The sequence below is a fragment of the Oryctolagus cuniculus genome, chromosome 12, assembly GCF_964237555.1.
Source record: "Oryctolagus cuniculus chromosome 12, mOryCun1.1, whole genome shotgun sequence".
NCBI lineage: Eukaryota > Metazoa > Chordata > Mammalia > Lagomorpha > Leporidae > Oryctolagus > Oryctolagus cuniculus.
Window position 1 is genome coordinate 57,116,856 of NC_091443.1, and position 19,975 is coordinate 57,136,830.

General features: G+C 41.2%; 1 protein-coding gene across 6 annotated transcripts in view; it reads left to right on the plus strand.

Moving 5' to 3' along the window:
- FMN1 (formin 1) overlaps positions 1-19,975 on the plus strand; it is a 481,578-nt gene that overhangs the window by 293,264 nt on the left and 168,339 nt on the right. For all 6 annotated transcript variants that reach the window (XM_051822097.2, XM_070053344.1, XM_051822098.2 and 3 more), the window contains 2 exons: positions 11,388-11,449; positions 13,577-13,665. In XM_051822097.2, the coding sequence (XP_051678057.2) occupies positions 11,388-11,449; positions 13,577-13,665 (151 nt within the window). The remainder of the gene's footprint in view (positions 1-11,387; positions 11,450-13,576; positions 13,666-19,975) is intronic.

A 19,975-nucleotide genomic window follows, 5' to 3' on the forward strand; every position in this document is an offset into this window, starting at 1 on the left:
CCATCCAATCTGCTTGGAATGTAATTTTGGCTTAAAAGAACCAGAACTAATGGAAGAACAGAAGCAGATTAACCCAAACTGTTTCTCATTCCATTGCCTTCTGGAGAACAGAGGGAATATGGGGGGCTGGGGGGGTTGTAAATTCTATGCCCTATGCCTTTCTTTGAGATTTGAACCATGGATGATTTTAATTGTACCTATAATATAGCATCTTGGGCATCCTCTGATGCAGCCAATGCTTAGACTGTTGCAAGAATTGGAATTTTTGCTTTATAAAATGGAGTAGTTTAGAGGTTTTAGAATAGATAAGTATCCCTTATGTGACTGTCATTTCTTCTACCTCCCAGCTAGCTCCTGTTGATCATGTCTTTTGCACTTGTCTCTTACTCCATCAGAGCCTAAATTAAGGTTTATGCTAATGAACATGACACATTAGCAGGCATTTAAGAATGTGAGATTATAAATTATATTTCTTGTTCTTCATGTGTTTGGAAGCGACATTCGTTTATTCCTCTGCTTTTTGTGTGCATTATTTTCCTTTTCGGCATGTAATATACAGTTACAATATCTTTTCAAGAAAATTAAAATTTGCTAATATAGGTATCTTAAATCTTCCCTTTATCTTTCTTTTTTGTTCAGGATAAGGGATTTTCAAATTCCACATTTCCTTTTTTTGGAAATTCTGTTGTGACTCAGCTGTAATACTGATTGTTTTGAATAAGATTGACACTTAATCTTTTCTACATATATTGAAGTAGCATATTAGTGTTGAACAAAGTATTAGCAATAATTAAGTAATGTTGGAACAGTGTCTGTGAACAATATATAAATGAAACTTCCATAATTTGGGTCATATGTGGTTCCTACTCAGAGATTTCTGATTAATACAAAAAGCATGTGATGCCAGTTGGAGACTAAGATTTCTTTATGGACTCTGTGGGTTGTTAAGGTGGTAATGATTTTAAATGGCATGATTGCTTTTAGCCTTATGCTTCTAAAAGATGCAAGAAGTGCAATCTGGGTCCAGTAAATACCCACTGCCTTAAAGGATAGTTGATGATTATAGAATTGAGCTTAGGAGATCAAGCTGTGCCTTACAGGACAGCAGCAGCACTCACATCACAGGATTAAATGTCAGAACACTTAAAACAATGCTTGGCACAGAAGAAGCTCCCAATAAATACTAGCTATTAATTATTAATCTCCGGTAAAATCTGTCTGCTGCCCCCCCCCCCTTTCTGGTGTAGTGGACAGAGACTCCTTTAAGTTGTTTTTCTCCATTGGTGTCCTTAAGCATGTCATTTGGATATTTGCCATTGAGTGAGGGTTTTTGCATCTCTGTGATGCTAAGGCATGCCTGGGGCTAGGACATGAGGGCCCATTGGGAAAACCCAAGGCATGTTGAGATCGAGATAAGGTTCTAGGAGAATTGTGACCACTGTGGAGAGATTTGGTTAACAGAGTTCTGCAGAGTTTCCTGTCCTGCTCTCTGAATGCTTCTCCCAGGCTCCTCTCTGCCTGCCCCTTTTTCTCCACTCTTGCAGTTTCATTATGGACTTAGCTTCCCTCAGTGATGACGTCATTGTTGGGAGGTGACACTCTGGGGTGTTCCTGCTCTCCTCTTCTTCAGCACTCAGATTCTGCCGCGGACTCCTTCCACGGACCCCAGGGTACCCTTTCCTTTTCCTTGGTAGGGCCCAGGGGTCCAGTGGGTAGATTTTTCAGAGTTTTGTGAGGTAGGTTGCATGAGAGAGTTTGTTTTTAAAAAACAAAAAAAAAGCCCTTCTACGTTACTTTCCTAATTCTATTATTTTTTCTTTCTAGTTGAGTTTTTATTCAGTATTAATACATTATCAATAATTTGGGGGGCCGATGCTGTGGTGCAGCGGGTTAAAGCGCTGTCCTGCAGTGCCAGAATACCATATGGGTGCCAGTTCAAGTCCTGGCTGCTCCACTTCCCATCCAGCTCTCTGCTATGGCCTGGTAAAGCAATAGAAGATGGCTCAAGTCCTTAGGCCCCTGCACCCACATGGGAGACCCAGAAGAAGCTCCTGGCTTTGGGTTAGCTCAGCTCTGGCCATTGCAGCCATTTGGGGAGTTGAGCCAGTGGATGGAAAAGTTTTCTCTCTCTCTTTCTGGCTCTACCCCTCTCTGTAACTCTTTCAAATAAATAAAATAAAATCTTAAAATATAATAATTCAGGCAAAAAAGTTAAGTTATAGGGTGGCTGTTTAGAAATTAACATTGTTAACAAAATAATTGCTATTAGTAGAGTCAAATAGTCATTAATGTTTGCTTTAATATTAATAAATCTGGAAAGATTTATTAATAAATTATTTAATATTTAATAAATAAATTTATTAATAAATAATATTATTAATAAATAGCTATTACACATTCACTTTGTGCAAAGTAGTCATGTCAGGTACTTAAAAAAACGCAAAGCTAAATAAAATGGGCTACACAGGAATTTATTCTTAAATTCAACATCAGCTGCAGCCTGGTAAACCAGCCCACCCCTGTGTATCTGTGGCATCTTCCACATGATGGATGACCAGATTGACTTTGGCTAATCTTCATCCTAAAAGGTGTGCCTTCTCAGCCCCAATCTCCCAAGTATCTTCACGAAGGAGCTATTTCAGTCAAAAAGGAAGCTCCCTAGTGATTCTTCTGGGTTTTTGCAGTGTGTTCATATTTTTTTTTTGTACAGAAGCTTTTCAAACAGCAAGCATATTCTTTGTTTATTTGGATGTGGTGCACTTGGAGAATAGGGTTTAAAAATGGCCAGAAGGCTGAGAGAATTCCTGCGTGTTGTTTCTACTTAGGCTGGTTTTGGGAAAAGTGGTCTCTGAACTGGAGAGGGAATTTATCCATTGTGTAAGACCTTGACCCTGTGCATGTGCCTAAAGCAGGCACATAGCTTTTATGTGTGCCTGTTAGTTTGAATTTGTGATACGGATCTGCTTTTTGTCCCTGCTGACGGTTATTCTATCTTAATGGGCGAAGCACTACTCTAATGACCCTTGTGTATATAATTCTTGTAGTACAGAGCAGGCACCAGAGGACCACATAAAAATGTTTGCCTCAATTTCCCTGCAAAAAAGAAACTCAGAAGCCAGACTTGACCAAGTAACAGATTTTTAAAGGTAAAGGAACCCAATAAAATTACCAGCTTTTCACAGCGTGTGTCTACTTCCTTTCGACATATTGTGAGGTGTAGGTGAAATATTCTAACTGAACTGACAGTGGGAGTGGGGACAACTAAGGAGGAAGGGAGATAAAAGTAAAAACCACCAGCAATGATTGATATTGCAGTAGCAATGAGTTGCTGGGGTCTCCCCTTTGTGGATTTGACACTTCACCTTTCTAACACCATCTGCAGGAGTGTTGGTATAATGAGCCTTATACAGACAGGAACAAAAGCTAGGATTACTTGGAATTACTGTACTGGGGCTTTGAGGCTTGCTGTAGAATTGTGGAGACTGGTTTTGTTTGTTCATCTTACAAGATGAAAGGTGTATGTGTGTGGGTATGTGAGGGAAAGAAGGATATAAAGAGACAGAGTATGTATTTTTAAAGTCTAAAATAGAGCAAGATATCTGATCTTAGGTAATTCCAAAAAACACTTAAAGGCTGACTTCTTTTCACATTGTGATCATCAGTTTACTAATTATGAGTTCATGTAATGGCTTATAGGTTTAATAGTAAATGCTTTCAAGCACGACTTCATTAGAGAACTTTTGTTTATTCTCTAACACATTGTCCAGGATTTGGGGAATATAATTATCAAGTATAGAATCTGGCTCTCCAGGAGCTTAAACTATATTTGGTGACTAGGAGATGGAATTTTGTGCATGTAAGACAGCTCTCCCAGGAGCCCCTGAACTCAAACCTTTATCTTTTTCAGACCTTCAATCAATAAACTAACTGTCCTTGACCATCGGTAGGGTAGAAATAATTTAATTTCCTTAGGTTCCTGGGCTGTACTAGATGAGCCCTTGATACTGCTTCTTATACCTCTTGAGTTTTATCCTACTTTTTAAAATTTTATTTTTATGATCCTTTTATAAAAGAAGAGAAACAGTGGGATACTTGGCATTGGCCCTAAATGAGTCCCTTTATCTATTTCTTCCTTTATCAGTCCCTTTCTTCTGCTCCAGGCTGTAGGGGACAGATCCACAGGCATTTCCAGCCCTTACACTCGCCTATTTCTACAAGAGTGACAGAAAGCGCTTCCCCTAAATCTAGTCTTAAGAAAAGAGTGATTGTTTTTGGACTTTTAAAAATTTATTATTTGAGAGAGAGAGCTCTCATCCACTGATTCACTCCCCAAATGGGTGTCAGAACTGCCAGGGGACTGAAATTGAGAGCCAGGAACTCAATCCAAGTCTCCCACCTTGGTGGCAGGAATCCAAGTATCTGAGCCATCAACACTGCTTCCCAGGATCATCATTAACAGTAAGCTGGAATCAGGATCTGGAACTAGGAACAAGTCCAGGTATTCTGATGTGGGACGGGGGCAGCTTAACTACCAGACAAAATGTTAGAGTGCTCTGATAGATACTGCAATCTGCTCAGCCCCAGAGCGGGTTAGTGATACCACCACACAGTGCTTTCTAGTTTCTCCTCTGCCCTGTCTTTCCTGTCTACACTATTCAGGCTTTTGCTACTTCTTGCCCCACTACAGGAGTTTCTAAACTGGTCTTTTTGAGTTTTGACCTGTCCTGTGTAATATGACTCTGTTCAGTTTACCTCCCTAGTGATAACTGCTCAGTGCACATCAAATGTGTTGCATGCTCTTTGTTATGACTTTCAGAATTCCACCAGGTCTAGTCTATCTACCTCATCCCTTAATTCCTTCCCGAAGCCATAATTGAATTGCCTGGCATTGCCTGAACGTCCCATGAGCCTGTCTGCAGCTGCTTGTTGCAGCTGGAATATCTCATAGCTTTCTCATTGATACTTAATTATAAATTCATTAATTGGCATTGCATCAAGTGAGTTTGGCTTATTTTATGATAATTAGTAAATGGGCATTTCAGGGGTCTGGCTGAAGCAATATATATCAGTTGAACTTTTATTGTTAATCTCTTTTTACCAAGGTGAAACTACTATTTATAATTTACTTGAAGGTTAGAAATATGAGAAAGATACTGTCCTTATTGATTTATTTTAAATATTTTATTTATTTGAGAGGCAGAGTTACAGACAGTGAGAGGGAGAGACAGAGAGAAAGGTCTTCCTTCTGTTGGTTCACTCCCTAGGTGGCCACAATGGCCAGTGCTGCGCCAATCCGAAGCCAGGAGCCAGGTGCTTCTTCCTGGTCTCCCACACGGGTGCAGGGCCCAAGCACTTGGGCCATCCTCCACTGCACTCCCAGCCACAGCATAGAGCTGGATTGGAAGAGGGACAGTGAGACTAGCTACCATATCACCCAGCAATCCCATCCCACTACCAGGTATATATCCAAAGGAAATGAAACCAGTGTGTCAGGGAGATATCTTTACTTTCCTGTTTATAGCAGCACCAGTCACAGTGCCCAGGAAAGGAAAACCACCTAAGTGTCTATCAACTGATGAATGAATGAAGAAAATGTGACACATAAGTACAAAGGAAACCAATCATAGAAAGAGTGAAATCCTGTCACTTACAACAACATGGAACTGTAGAAAATAATTTTAAGTGAAATAAGCCAGACACAGAGGAAAAAAATACCTGATTTTATTACTGAAATATAAAAAGCTTGGTCTCATGGAAGCGGGGAATAGAACAGTGGTTACCAGAGACTGGGAGAGTAGTGGACAGGGAGGCATAGGGAAAGGTTGGTCAATGGATACTAAATTACAGTTAGGAGGAACCAGTGCTGGTGCTCTGCCACACAGTAGAGTCACTGTCGATGATGATGTGTTATATGAGTTATTTCAAAGAATATTGGGAAAATTTTGAATGTCCTCACCATAAAGATATGACAAATGATACGCATGCTTACCCCTACTTAGACATTATACAGCATGCATATGTATTGAAGCAACTCAGAGTGATCAATAAATGTGTACTAATGTGCCAATTTACAAAATTTAAATAGAAAAAAATAAAATACACCCCCTTATAATATTGTCACGTGCAGAATTCCATCCTCTTTTCAAGTATAAACGTTCGTTCTGTTTTTTGAGAAACCTCTCCTCACATTCCAGCAGAAGGACTCACTCTGCAGGAGTCCTGTGGTGTATACCACATCGACAAATACTTATTTTATACCTGTTACACCCAGGTTCTATTCTGGGAAGTAGAGTTGCCAAGATGCCTAAGAAATGATCCTTGACTACAGACACCTTACTGCCCAGTAGCAGAGGGAAACTGTTAGGCAACACACCATAGCACAGATTCTTAAAATATATTATCCTCCCTTACATAAAACATGAATGAGGTGCCTTGGAAATGGGAAAGATCAAGGACTTAGCGATCTGAAGGTCAGGGTTGTCCTTCGAAGGTAGGAAACCTTTGACCTCTGGGCCTTGGAAGATGAGGTGTTGAAAGGGAGGAAGCCTTGGCATGTTCAGGAATGGGGAGTTGTGCAATACTGCTGCAGCCCCAGGTACATGGAGGAAGTGGTAGGATACGAGCTTGGAAGTGTAGTTTGGAGCCAGGCAAGGAATGACTTTTAAAACGGGGCGAAGGAGTTAGGACTTCATCTAATGTTTAATGGAGAGGTACTCAAGTATTTTAAGCAGCAAGATAAAAATATTTATTTTTTTAAAGGTAGAAAGACAGAGGTCTCCCATCTGTTGATTAACTCCCCAAATGTCTGCTGTGGCTGGGGCTGAGCCAGGCTGAAACTATAAGCCGGGTCTCAGTCCAGGTATCCCACATCGGTGGCAGGGATGCAACTGCTTGATTCATCACCTGTTGCTTCCCAGGATACACATTAGCCAGAAGCTGGACTCAAATCCAGGCACTCCAGCAGGGATGTGAATGTCCCAAGCAGCACCCTAATGACTACAACAAATGCCAATCCATGAAGTAAGATTTTTTAAAAAAAGACTTATTTGTTTGAAAAGCAATGTTAGAGAGAGAGAGAGAGAGAGAGAGAGAGAGAACCATCCTGTGGTTCACTCCCCAAATGGTCACAACCCCCAGGACTGGACCAAGCTGAAGCCAGGAGCTTCTCACAAGTCTCCCATGTGGGTGGCAGGGCCCCAAGCGCTTGGACTATCTTCCACCACTGCTTTCCCTGGTAAATTAGCAGAGAGCTGAATCAGAAGTGGAGCAGCTGGGACTCAAACCCATGCCCACGTGGAATGCTGGCATTGCAGGTGGCAGCTTAACTTGCTACGCCACAGCACCAGCCCCACAAATTAAGATTTTTAAGATTATGTAGTTTTTTATTTAAATTTTTTTTAATTTTATTTAAGGAATACAAATTTCATTTATTTCATATATACAGATTTAGGAACATAGTGATACTTCCCACTCTACCCTCCCTCCCACCCATGTTCCTACCTTTCCTCCTTCTTCCTCTCTTATTACCTTTCTTAATTTTTAAAATGATCTACTTTCACTTTACTTTATACTCGTAAGATTAACCATACACCAAGGAAAGAGTTCAACAAATAGTTAAGAAGGAAAAAAGAAAAAAAAAACCGTTCAGGGCTATAGGGGCTAGCATTATGGCTTTGTGGGTAAAGATGTCAACATCCCATATGGGCACTGGTTCAAGTCCTAGCTGCTCCACTTCATATCTAGCTCCCTGCTAATGCTCCTGAGAAAAGCAGTGGAAGAAGGCCCTCGTGTTTGGGTCCTTGCACCCACATCGGAGACCTGGAAGAAGCTTCTGGCTTCAGCCTGGTCCAGTCCTGGCCATTGCAGCCAGTTGGAATTTGGAAAATCTCTCTGCTTCACCCCATCTCTCTCTTTAGCTCTGCTTTTCAAATAAATAAATAAATCTTTTTTAAAAAAAATAGACTTTTAAAAAATTACTTTTTTTGTTTATTTGACAGAGTTAGACAGTGAAAGGGAGAGACAGAAAGGTCTTCCTTCCATCGGTTCTACCCCGAAATGGCCACTACAGCTGGAGCTACGCTAATCCAAAGCCAGGAGCCAGGTGCTTCCTCCTGGTCTCCCATGCGGGTACAGGGGCCCAAAAACTTGAGCCATCCTCCACTGCCTTCCTGGGCCACAGCAGAGAGCTGGACTGGAAGAGGAGCAACTGGGACTAGAACCCGGTGCCCATAAGGGATGCCGGCGCCACAGGTGGAGGATTAACCAAGTGAGCCATGGTGCCGGCCCCCAAAAATTACTTTGATTATAGTAGGATGGATTGGGAAGTACTAAAATTCGAGGTAGAAATTAGGTTAACCTCAGTGGACCCATAGGTATATTGTATTTCCCTCAGGATGTTTGATACATTTTTTTGTAATTAGAGATATTTATGCATGTATCTTTCCTATTAATAATAATGGAGTTGGGCTGCAAGTGGTGTTTTAAATGGCTGTAAGAACTGTGTAGAAATTACTATCAAACACCCAAGAATTCTTTAGCATTGCATTTATGGCACAAATTACTAAGTAGTTGAATTTTCTTACCCTAATTCCTCCCAGGTGTTAGGGGAGATAAGACATTAATAAGCATTAAAACAGCTTCACAATGTGTTTACTTGGAATCCTAACACTCATAGCTCATAGGCACCATCTTGAGTTCATTTCTTTCTCTGTGTACCACGCCAGACACACACATTACCTCACTTAATATTTTCATTAAGTGGTGTTAGATCTGGTTTACAGATATGCTGAGGCACAGACAATTTAAGATGTCAGCCTCATATAGCAAGTGTTTTTCCATCCTTAGTAGTCATCGGGATCTTTTTCTTTGCCTTGAATATGTTCCTTCAGCACAAAAAAGAAACGTGGGGCTGGCGCTTTGGCATAGCGGATTAAGCCACTGCCTGCAACACAGGCATTTCCATATAGGCGCCGGTTCATATCCCGGTGGTCCACTTCCTATCCAGCTCTGCTAATGCACCCGGGAAGCAGCAGAAGATGACCTAAGTACCCGGACCCCTGGACCCACATGGGAGATCCAGATGAAGCTACTGGCTTTGGCCTGGCCTGACCTTGGCTGTTGCAGCCAACTGGGGAGTAAATCTGCAGATGGAAGATCTCTCTCTCACTGTGTCTCCTTCCCTCTCTGCCTTTCAAATAAGTAAATAAATTTTTATAAAAGAAAAGAAATGAAAATAGCTTTTCCAGTTCCACTTCTCTATAGTGTTCTTTTTCCAGATTCACAAAACTGACCTCTTCAGGTCTTAATTATCACTTCTCAAGGAGGCCTTCTTGACCCCATGCTACACATTTCTCTCTTTTGTCTTCTCTAAAGTACACTGTTATCTGAAATTATGTATTGTTGAGCCTCTGTCCCCTAATCTCGGCTGTAAATTTAATGAGATCAAGTACTTTGGATGTTGCATACACTTCTAATGTACAAATTTCCAACAGTTTAGAACAATTTCTGGAACTTACTGCATATTCAACATATATTTATCCAAGCTCTAGATGAAAGAAACAATGAATAAATGTCTCCAAAATCCATGCTGTTTGCCACTCACATTCTCTCTAGGGGCTTGCTTCCTGCTACTGACAACATCAGGGGGGAATTGGCTGACAATGTAATGTGTTGGTCCCAGGCTTATTAACTTTCCATAACCAAATATTTACTTACTAAAAAATAGAAACTCACAGATCATTCATTTCCTCATTACTTAAGATAACTAGATTGCATCTAAGCTTGTGGTTCATACATAGTACCTATGAGAAGTGATTAATTTAAAAGTAACAAAATTTTCAGATAAATAATTTTTAGAATTTTACCTTTTTTTAATGCATTCATGTTGACTGATTTTGGTAGGAGTGTATTTGAATTTATGCCAAACTGACATTGTTTCTGACTGTTTTGTTGCTTTTTGGGGCACCAGACATTTAAAAAATGCATGGCCTATCTGATAAGTTATGAATTCATATTCTCTCCATACATAAAATAACAGTCCTAGGGGCATGCAGATTCTTCCATTCTTTCCTCAAAGTACATTTTTCTCTTGTGGTTTCAGATTGGCCTTTTGGGAAGTGTAATTTTCCTTTGTCTTGGTGGAATCTGAGACTACTGACTTTCTCACTAGCATATTGGCCTCTTCTTTCCTCAGTACCTAAGAATAGTTTGCTGAGTAACTCCTAAGTTAGAGAGGGTGGCCTGGGGAGGAAATTTAAGTACATTTCTCGGTGTTTTGTGGAGGCACGTGATCTTAGCTCAGTTCATTAACTTTGTGAAAATTCTATGAAAATGTTCTTATAACTCTAAACCACAGAGCAAAACAGTTCCAAAGCAACCTGCCTTTTTTTCTTGATCCCAACCTTCTCCCAAAACCATGGCAGAATGCAAGTGAAGAGAAAAATGGTTGACGAGCATAATTTTAAGGCGTCCTAAGCATCACTGGTTGGTTTAATAAAATTAACTAGCCTGCCATGGAGAAAATTTACTAGCGTGCTGGTTAATTTCACAATGTAAAGTCAGGGAAGGAAGGTAGAGTTGAAGGAACAAACCTTATTAATTTTGAATAATTATTTAAAGATGTGGGCCTCTGCCTATTTTAAACACTTTGATAGCCAAATCTATGAAGGCTTTAAAATCTCATTTTTTTATCATAGGATATCTGAGAAAGAACCTCTCTAGGTGAAATCACAACCACATTAGTTAACAGCTAAATAATTTATTTAAATACAGCACAGCAAGTAGAGATCTAATAAGCAATAGGAATTAGAATTTACCTGAAAACTGGCTCATGGGAGGTTTCCATTATCTTAATTTGCCATTGATGCAATCATTGCTCTTTCTTGTCTTTTTAATCCAAACAATATGTTTGCAAAGGCTATGGAAAGGTGCCTGAAATCACATGCTTGAATTCGTTTAATTTGTAGGGTTGTCTTTTCTCTCTCTTTCTGGTAATGGGTAAGAGTCAGTTCTGGTGCATTAGGTGCTAAATCTCTTCAATTACCAGCGGGAAGAAAGATTTAACATTGTGCTTCAAACCTACAAACTGATTTAGTTTTAATGCACAAGCACTTTTCCTGTGGAGCCTAAATTAAACTACAGAAAGGACACAGAGTATGAGGAATGAAACAAGGAACAGCTAAGGCTTAGGCCAGTGATAGGAACCATTTTTGACTTTTTTCTTTTGAGCACCCTGTTGTAAAAGGAAGGAGAGCAGAAACAGGCCAAAAGGTATAATCTACACAAGAAAGCACAGTGTTACTTCCTTTGAAAGCTGAATACGGAGTCGATGTTGGTGCAGGGAATCTCAGTAAATCTCTTACCCCTTTCTTTTTCTGGGTTTTTGGCAGCCATTTTCAATGTGGATGACTCTGTGGTTGACCTGGAGACCCTGGCGGCTTTATATGAAAATGTGAGTAGCAACAATATTCAGAGCTAGAGTTTCTACCCCAAAACTCATTGAGCTGTTCATGTTCTTCAGTGGTAAGAATTTCAGCCTATCCTGGAAGAGATTAAGGCACAGAAATGCAAGCTTGAGTGAGTTGACACGACAGGAGCACTAGGTTCCTGACTCCCACCATGCTCATCTGTGTTAGTAGATCTCATTGAGCATCTGCGAGTCAGGGTGGTTCAAGGTGGAGACCACCCACTGTTGTGCTCTAGAACTCATTTCTGTCATGTGCTGGCAGAGTGACTGAAGATAAGCTCCCTGGTTAATGTTGGCCTATACCAGTGTCTTCCTTTGAGGAATGGGAAGCCAGTACCAGCTTGGATGATTACTCTTAGTCCAACTGAGCTAATGATGTTGAATGTGGGAAGGTAGTGTGGAATGGTTGCTGTGATTCTTGATTTCGAAGTCAGATGGTCTTAGGTCCAGCTCTACCACTGCCTGCTGAATGACCCTGGGCCAATTACTCAAGTTCCTTAATCCTATAGACCATCAGCATAATGGGAATTATAGTGGGGCCCACCAGATTGTTTTGTATTAAATGTGATTTAACACATGTAGCAGTTGCAATGTATTTTGAAAGTAAACAGCACTACACACATATAAGGTCTTTTAAGTTGACTAATGAGTGGATATAACCAACAGAATGAGCAGGCTGTCTTGAGTAGATGACAGCAGAGAGTCACAATTCCCACTACTGTTAATTGTTCTGGTTTCCTGACTGTTAGGATGCAAAAACATAGATTGAACTGGATTCTCTTTTTTTTTTTTTTTTAAGATTTTTTTTATTTGACAGAGTTAGACAGTGGGAGAGAGAGAGACAGAGAGAAAGGTCTTCCTTCCATTGGTTAACCCCCTAAATTGCCACTATGGCTGGAGCTACGCCGAACCAAAGCCAGGAGCCAGGTGCTTCCTCCTGGTATCCCATGCAGGTGCAGGAGCCCAAGCACTTGGGCCATCCTCCACTTCCCTCCTGGGCCACAGCGGAAAGCTGGACTGGAAGAGGAGCAACCGAGACTAGAACCCAGTGCCTATATGGGATGCTGGCGCTGCAGGTGGAGGATTAACCAAGTGAGCCATGGTGCCAGCCCCCTGGATTCTCCTAAGTAATGGTATTTCCCAGGAAGTTGCCTGGGGCTCTAGGGTATGCCATGGTCACCCAGCTCAAAATGATTCGTTTCAGTATTTATGTTCTCTGAGGCTTTACATCTCTTATAGAAATTGTCCATAGTCTAATATTCTAGGTGTGGTGGGCTCATCAGTTCCCTACTCATTTTCATATACTTTATATGTATTAGGAGCTATTTATACAGGCAGGTAGAAGCTTTTCCCACATTTCCTAAAACCAGGAAAGCTTTCATTAATAAACCCAAAGGCACTGGGACATCAGGAGGTGATTGTGAACTTGTTGATTACCTGGAAGGCAGCATGATATAGTGGGAGAAAGAAGGACTGCTCATCAGAAGCCCTTCACCAGTTACTTAGCTCAAGCCTCAGTGGGTCTTTCTATAAAATTCAGATACAGTCATTGATGTTAAATGATATTGTTAGGGGCGGAGCACCTTCCAGATGCTTTTTGTTGTCAGCATGAGCTCAGGGCTATGCACACGGTTGATACTTGTTAGCACATCTTAGAGTCCAGCTGCATTCAACTAAATGCCAAAATAAGTGGTCCAGACAATAGGTACTGATGAAATTCAGAACAAGGGAAAATGGTGAACAGAAGTAAATTAGGCACCTATGCAAGTTAGAAGTGCTATTCTGAGTGTGGTAAGGACAACTTGCCCCCTCTGCTTACACCTGAAGAGACAGGGAATTAAAGGTAGTAATCAATCGCCCTGGTTTCCTTGTCTGACTGAGTGTGCTTGTTGTGACCTTCTGTATTAACCAGGGGCTCTCAAACTTCCACATGTACCAGAATCACCTGGAGGGCTTACAGGGTCACACCTTTGAGTATCTTGTGTCTGTGGTGGGGTTGGGTTTGCATTTCCAGCAAATGACAGCTGATGCTCCTGTTGCTAGACTAGAGATTATACCTTGAGACCCACTGCCTTAGATTCTCACTGCTTTTTGTTTTGTCTTTCAATACAGAGAGCCCAAGAGGATGAATTGGTTAAAATAAGAAAGTATTATGAGACATCTAAAGAAGAAGAATTGAAGCTGCTGGATAAACCTGAACAGTAAGGACACTAAACTACTTTCCGGTTAGGCCGAAAGGAGAACCATGGTCTCTGTGTTCCTCCGTCCCTATTCTGAGAGACCAAATCTATTGTGCAGTGAGCTAAATCACAACATTATCATCCCCGTGACCTATTGCAAGTAGCAGAATGATCCAGCTGCCGGGAAAAGCAGAACGGAGATTTGTGCTGCTGGATACAGTATGTCTCACCCCACCCCCTTCTCTCACCCCACACAACTCCCCATTCTTGTTCTAGCAACTTGTTAATTCCTCCTAGACTAAACATTTTAGCCAAAAGGGTAACCGAGGAAGGAAGAAGGCATTGCTCTGTTTAAGCTTCTGCTGATGCAGTTAAATGATGATATCAGTGTCACAGAATTCAAATTCATCTTCCTGAGTGTCATATTCAGTAAATGGAGCCCAAATGAGCCAGTGTCTTCCTAAATTTCTCCACCTGCCCTGGCCCAATTTGGTGAGACTTTCTCACCCTTGCACTGTGCTTGTTCTTCTCTCCACTCACATCTAGAGTTGCTTGCTCTGTTCTTAGATCATCTCATAGGCTTGACAACCCATACACTCTAAGTATGTAACTTAGTAACTTGTGTCCTTGCTTGGAGGGTGTTCTGAGATAAGCTTCTGGGGCTTATCTCAGACACCAGGGCCCTACCCAGCTTTTCAGGGCCTAGGACTCTGAAAATTATTAAGTGGATAGGGGCCTCTTTTGCTATCTTGAATGCCTCATTTCCGATTGAAACCTACACTCAGCCTGGAGATTAGTCAGTCGTAGAACACAAAGTAGAAATGAAGTGTTCATGGCTATGGTAACAAGTCAACCTTCAAGACCTCCGAAGTTCTATGGCTTGCACTGACACCTTCCATGCCTTGTCTTTGGGTTTTCCAGAATGCTCCAACCCCCATAGATGCCTGGATAATCAAACCCGGAAAAGCGTCTGTAAAACACAAAGGGTGGGAAGAGAATTCTAGGTTTACTCAGTTATTGATAAGCCTCATGGTAGTTTTGGAAACCTTAGATGAATTACTGTCACATGGAACAAGGGTCAAGACCCCCTGCCCCTTACCCAAAGTTAGTTCATGAAGCCTCCAATGTTGTAAATCTGTCCGAATGGGATTCCCCTGCTTTTGTGTTCCATTTACTTGAACCATTCTCCTTAGCAGTTCCCACCACAAACTGATCCTGTGATTTATTCTCAAGTCATGTTTCCTAATTAATACTTGTGAAAGTGGCAGTGGCTGAAAGTAGATACTATTAATGGGATGGTTAGGCATTGACAAGGCAATAGGGGATAGGTGGGGACATTAGGTCATATGAAGCATTTAGGTTGTACCAGTTGTACAAAATTGGACACTAAGCCTGGAATGCCAAACTTTTTTTTAAATTTTTTTAAAGCTTTATTTCTTTGAAAGGCACATTTATACAGAGAGAGGGAGAGATGGAGAAAGATAGAGATCTTCCACCTGCTGGTTCACTCCCCAAATGGCTGCAATGACTGGGACTGGTCCAAGCCAAAGCCAGGCACTTGGAACTCCATCTGGGTCTCCCACATGGGTGACAGGGGCCCAAGTATATGGGCCATCTTCTGCTGCATTCCCAAGTGTAGTAGCAGGGTGCTGGATTGAAATGAAACAGCCAAGACTTGAAACAGTGCTGTGATATGGGATGCTACTGTTGCAGTTGGTGGCTTAATCTGCTGCACCTCAAAGCTGGCCCCTAGAATGGCAAACTTTTTCTGTCAAGGACCAGATAGTATATACTGTAGGCTTTGTGGGTCCAAGAGATCTGTCACAACTACTCAAGTCAGCCATTATGGTGCAAAAGCAATCATAGACAATATATAAACAAATGAGTGTGGCTTTACCCTGATAAAAGTTCATTTGTGAACACTAGAATTTGAATTTTATATTATTTTTACATGTCATAAAATGTTACCCTTCTATTGATCCTTTCTTCAACTATTTTAAAAAAATGTAAAACACTGTCTTATATCACAGACCTTAGAAAGCTAGTGGCAAGCTGAATTTGGCCTGTAAGCAGAACTTGACAACCCCTGAGTCACTCTGCAGCCTCTATTCTCAGCTATAGGAATGGGTGACCCAGTGAAATGCATGCTTGGTGAGAGAGATCATGTGCTTCCATAGCTGGAAAGAGTCACCTTTTCCTTTTGGATCCTTTCTTCCTTTTTCCTTGTTTTTCAAGAATGATTGCCAGCACATAGAATAATAGTGGCCGATAAATTAGTAGGCAGCTTATTCCTATTTCTTTGCTGGTGGTGTTCAGAGAAAAGCATTTTTAAATTTGTGAATGGCTTCCTGGACATGTACAGCTAAGACTGATGGCAGCTAGGACTGTCATGTTGTACTGGGGAGGTGATGGACTTGGGCTCAGTGGCATGAAGAAGTAATGGCCCTAAGACCTTAGTGAATTTCACCTTTGCTCCCAGCCTCCTAAACTGGCTTGCATTTGTTTGATTTATGACAGAGTCTGATTTTCTGGCAACTTATTTGCCATAAAGTCCAAGTGAGTCTGCTGTAAGCATTTTTTGCAAGTCATTTCCCACAGAGGTGTTCTCTGCTGGGGACCACTCCTTCTAAGGAGAGCCGCTCTGGTTGTCTGTGAGCTGCTCCCTTGAAGGATGCCCCATACCTCTCTTGTTGCTTGGTAATGGTGGTGAGGTGAGGCAGACCTTACTATATTGGATTAGGCCTGATGCACACTTGTCTTGGCCTAGAATGAGGACACCATAGACAGCTTATTGGGTTGCTCCACCAGGATCCGTGGCTGTCTAGGAACTCCCACGAAGTAGGCTGTGTTAGTGTACTTCTCTGTAGTCTGATAGTGTTAGCATTCTCTTCTATGAATGAACAGAAGCTGAAGCATGAAATTATGAGTGGATGCAGTCCTGTGTGATAACCCCAGTCAAGGATTTGGGGATGATTAACAGTGGGCCCCATGGTATCATGACACCTGTGAGCTGAGTTGTAACCATGGATTGGTAACCCCAAACAGTATGAGGCACGGAGCTTCTGTCATATATACATAGTGAAGTTGTCCTTCCTGGGGAAGTCCGAATGCACAGGGGGAAAAGGGAGAAGATGCTTTATGTGTGTCACATATGGAGCGTATTTAGTCCTCTCTATTATTAAAACTAAGAGTATAAATTTGGACTAGCCCAAAAGGAAATAAATCTGTAAATATTAATAAGTACCAAAGCCCAATGTTTAAAATCCTATGCTTAGGGATATGTAAGAGTTGCTGACCCTATCTTTATGTTTAGAGTGTAAGGTGCACTTGGTGTGGGGTCAAGGTATTTAACAGACACTTGCTTTCCATAGACTTTGTGGTAACTAATACTTCTTGTCCTTCACTAGATAAATGCGAAGGTTACAATGCTTTGCTGCAAGCCTTTGCATGGCTATTTTGGGGAAGAAAAATTTCCCCAAATATCTTCTCCAGTATTTTGAATCTTCACATTCTTCCAGGTATCCAAGCCAAAAAACCCATAAGTCATCCTAGACTCTTCTCAGTACCCCTTGGGAAATTATTTTCTCTGGGTCTTGCTAGCCTAGGAGCTTCCTCATCCACATTGTATTCACATTGCAGGCCCTCTTCTGTTACTTTTCAGAAGATTCTGGAGTAGTCTGATAGGACTCCCACTTGCGAATCTGTTGTTATATGCAATCAGCCAAGCTACTGCATGTTCTTTCAAAAATAAAAAGCTGAAAGTGTCACTTCTCTGTTTTCAAAAGCCTTCATTTGTTCAGATAAAGTTTAAAGTCCTTATTTTAGAACACAAAATCTCATTTTAGCATCTGACTTCTGCTCACCTCCCCCTACAGATACTATTCAACCTGTCTTGGCACGTGTCCTACCCAGAGCCCTAGTTGACTTGTCGTGTCACCAGGGCCCTGACTCCAGTGCCCTGCAGTGTCTTCCATAGCTCCTCTTAGGGATCCCATTGCCAATAGCACTTACCACACCCCAGAGTAATCACTGATTTATTTCCCAGGTCATCAGGAAGGAATTGTGTTAAGTTAAATGCTATTCCCAAGTCTTAGTGTGATGCCTGACACACTGAATGCCTCAAACACACTTGGAGGATTGAATGACAGTCTTGGTAACTGATGTGCTGCTCTGGCATTAATTTTCTGTGACATGATTCTGTCCCAAAGTAATGCATAATCCCTGAACTTCTCTCCCTCAGACTCTTCTCCATACAGAGGACGTTGGAACTCTGAGAGTCTTCCCAGTGTAATCCCTAATCCCAGTATAGCTTTCATGCTAGAAAACCTTGCAGTTCTATTTTATATATATATTTATTTATTTTATTGGTTAATATGAATTGATGAGTCTGCGATTTGGTCTCCTCCTATTGTTCCTAAGCCTCCTCTTCTGAGACTAGTTATAATTATTTGTCCAATATTTTCTCCTTTTCATCTGCATCCTTGTCAGTGAGGCATCCATCTGTATGTTCTCTCACATAGTCCCTGTACCTGCTCCACTCACTGTGTTCATTTCAAGTAGGAAGTGTGAGTACTCTGGGAATCTAGGTCGTACTTTGGGAATGGTGTCTTATGGCACATTTGGAAGGGGGAAATGCAAGGTCCTTCTTCAAGATAGCTTTTAGCATCTGAATAAATAAATCTTGTCAAGCGTTATCCCAGGATCCAACACAGCCAGTCCTAGGAGCTTTTACTGCTCAGATATTTGTGAAAACTGCTGATAGCACTAGTTCCAGTCATTGGAAGATTCCACTGTTTAACACTCTATTTATAAAGATGTAATTTAAACATAGACTGTGATGTTTTTCATGTTATCCTAATCCAGAATTCTTTTGGGGTCCTACTTTTATATTTCATCTTATGATTTTCATAATAATCCCAGTTGTAGAACCTTAAAACAAGAGTGTGTTTTCTTTAATGGTTATTCTTTGCTTCATCTTAATGTCATTTTTAAAATGGAGGAGATGAACTAGTTGTATGATAAGCAAGAAAAATAGTTCGTAATTAGAAGTAGTAATTAAAACCTAGCCTCAGCCAGCGCCGCGGCTCAATAGGCTAATCCTCTGCCTGCGGCGCCGGCACACCGGGTTCTAGTCCTGGTCTGGGGGTGCCGGATTCTGTCCTGGTTGCCCCTCTTCCAGGCCAGCTCTCTGCTATGGCCCGGGAGTACAGTGGAGGATGGCCCAAGTCCTTGGGCCCTGCACCCGCATGGGAGATCAGGAGAAGCACCTTGCTCCTGGCTTCGGATCAGCGCGATGCGCCAGCTGCAGCAGCCATTGCGGGGTAAACCAACGGCAAAGGAAGACCTTTCTCTCTGTCTCTCTCTCTCACTGTCCACTCTGCCTGTCAAAAAAAAAACAAAAACAAAAACAAAAAAAAATACCTAGCCTCCTTAAAAGTAAAGAAGGCATGGAGTATAAGCTAAGAACATTTCTTTGGGAATAGAAAGAAGGAGGCTCTAAGTTTGCTCCTACGTAAATCCATTATTAGTGAGAAGTTGCAAAATTTCAAGGTAATGATTTTATAAGTTGATCAAGACTTCAGAAAATCAGTTAATCATCATTTCAGTTTCAAAATGAAATTAATGATAGTGCATTCTCTCCTTTTCTGAATGCTTGTCCAACTGTTTCCACTCAGTTTATACACTTTCCTCTGGTGGTTGGCTTGGAGAGTATGTAGCTCTTCCAGCTTAATTTTGCAAAGGATACCAGTGCCCAGCTACTCAGACAGTGAGCTACTGTGTGTAGGTCAATCCTCACCTTTAGCTTTTAAGATCTGTCTTGCCATATTTTTTTAAGAAACTTAAGGTTGTCTACTTAATGAGTGCCTACTTTGTTCCAAGTTCTGAGCTATGAACTGTGTCTATACGGGTAAGTTGATGTGAAAAAGTAAACAAATAGCTGGAGAATTTGATCATTATTGACAACTGTGTCATTCACTGGGCAGAAATAGTAGCTCAGTTTAGTGAGAGAAATTTGTTGTTGTTTTTAATCACTTGTCAGTAGACATTTTCCTGAAGTCTTTACTTTGCTGCTGGTTCTATGAGAGGTGTAAATAACACCTTTAGAGAATCCTGCATTATAAGAGAATATATTGTGAATTTTTTCTTAATTGCTAAAGACTAGTGCTTTGCATTTGGATTTCATCTTTTGTTTGTTCAGCAAGAGAGAGAGATAACTTAATATACTTGCATTTACTTTATGTCTGTAAAGCAATTTATACACAGTACATTTATTGGCCATCATAGGAACCCATAAAAACCTGGTGCTGTGGATGGGCATTTGATGTAGAGG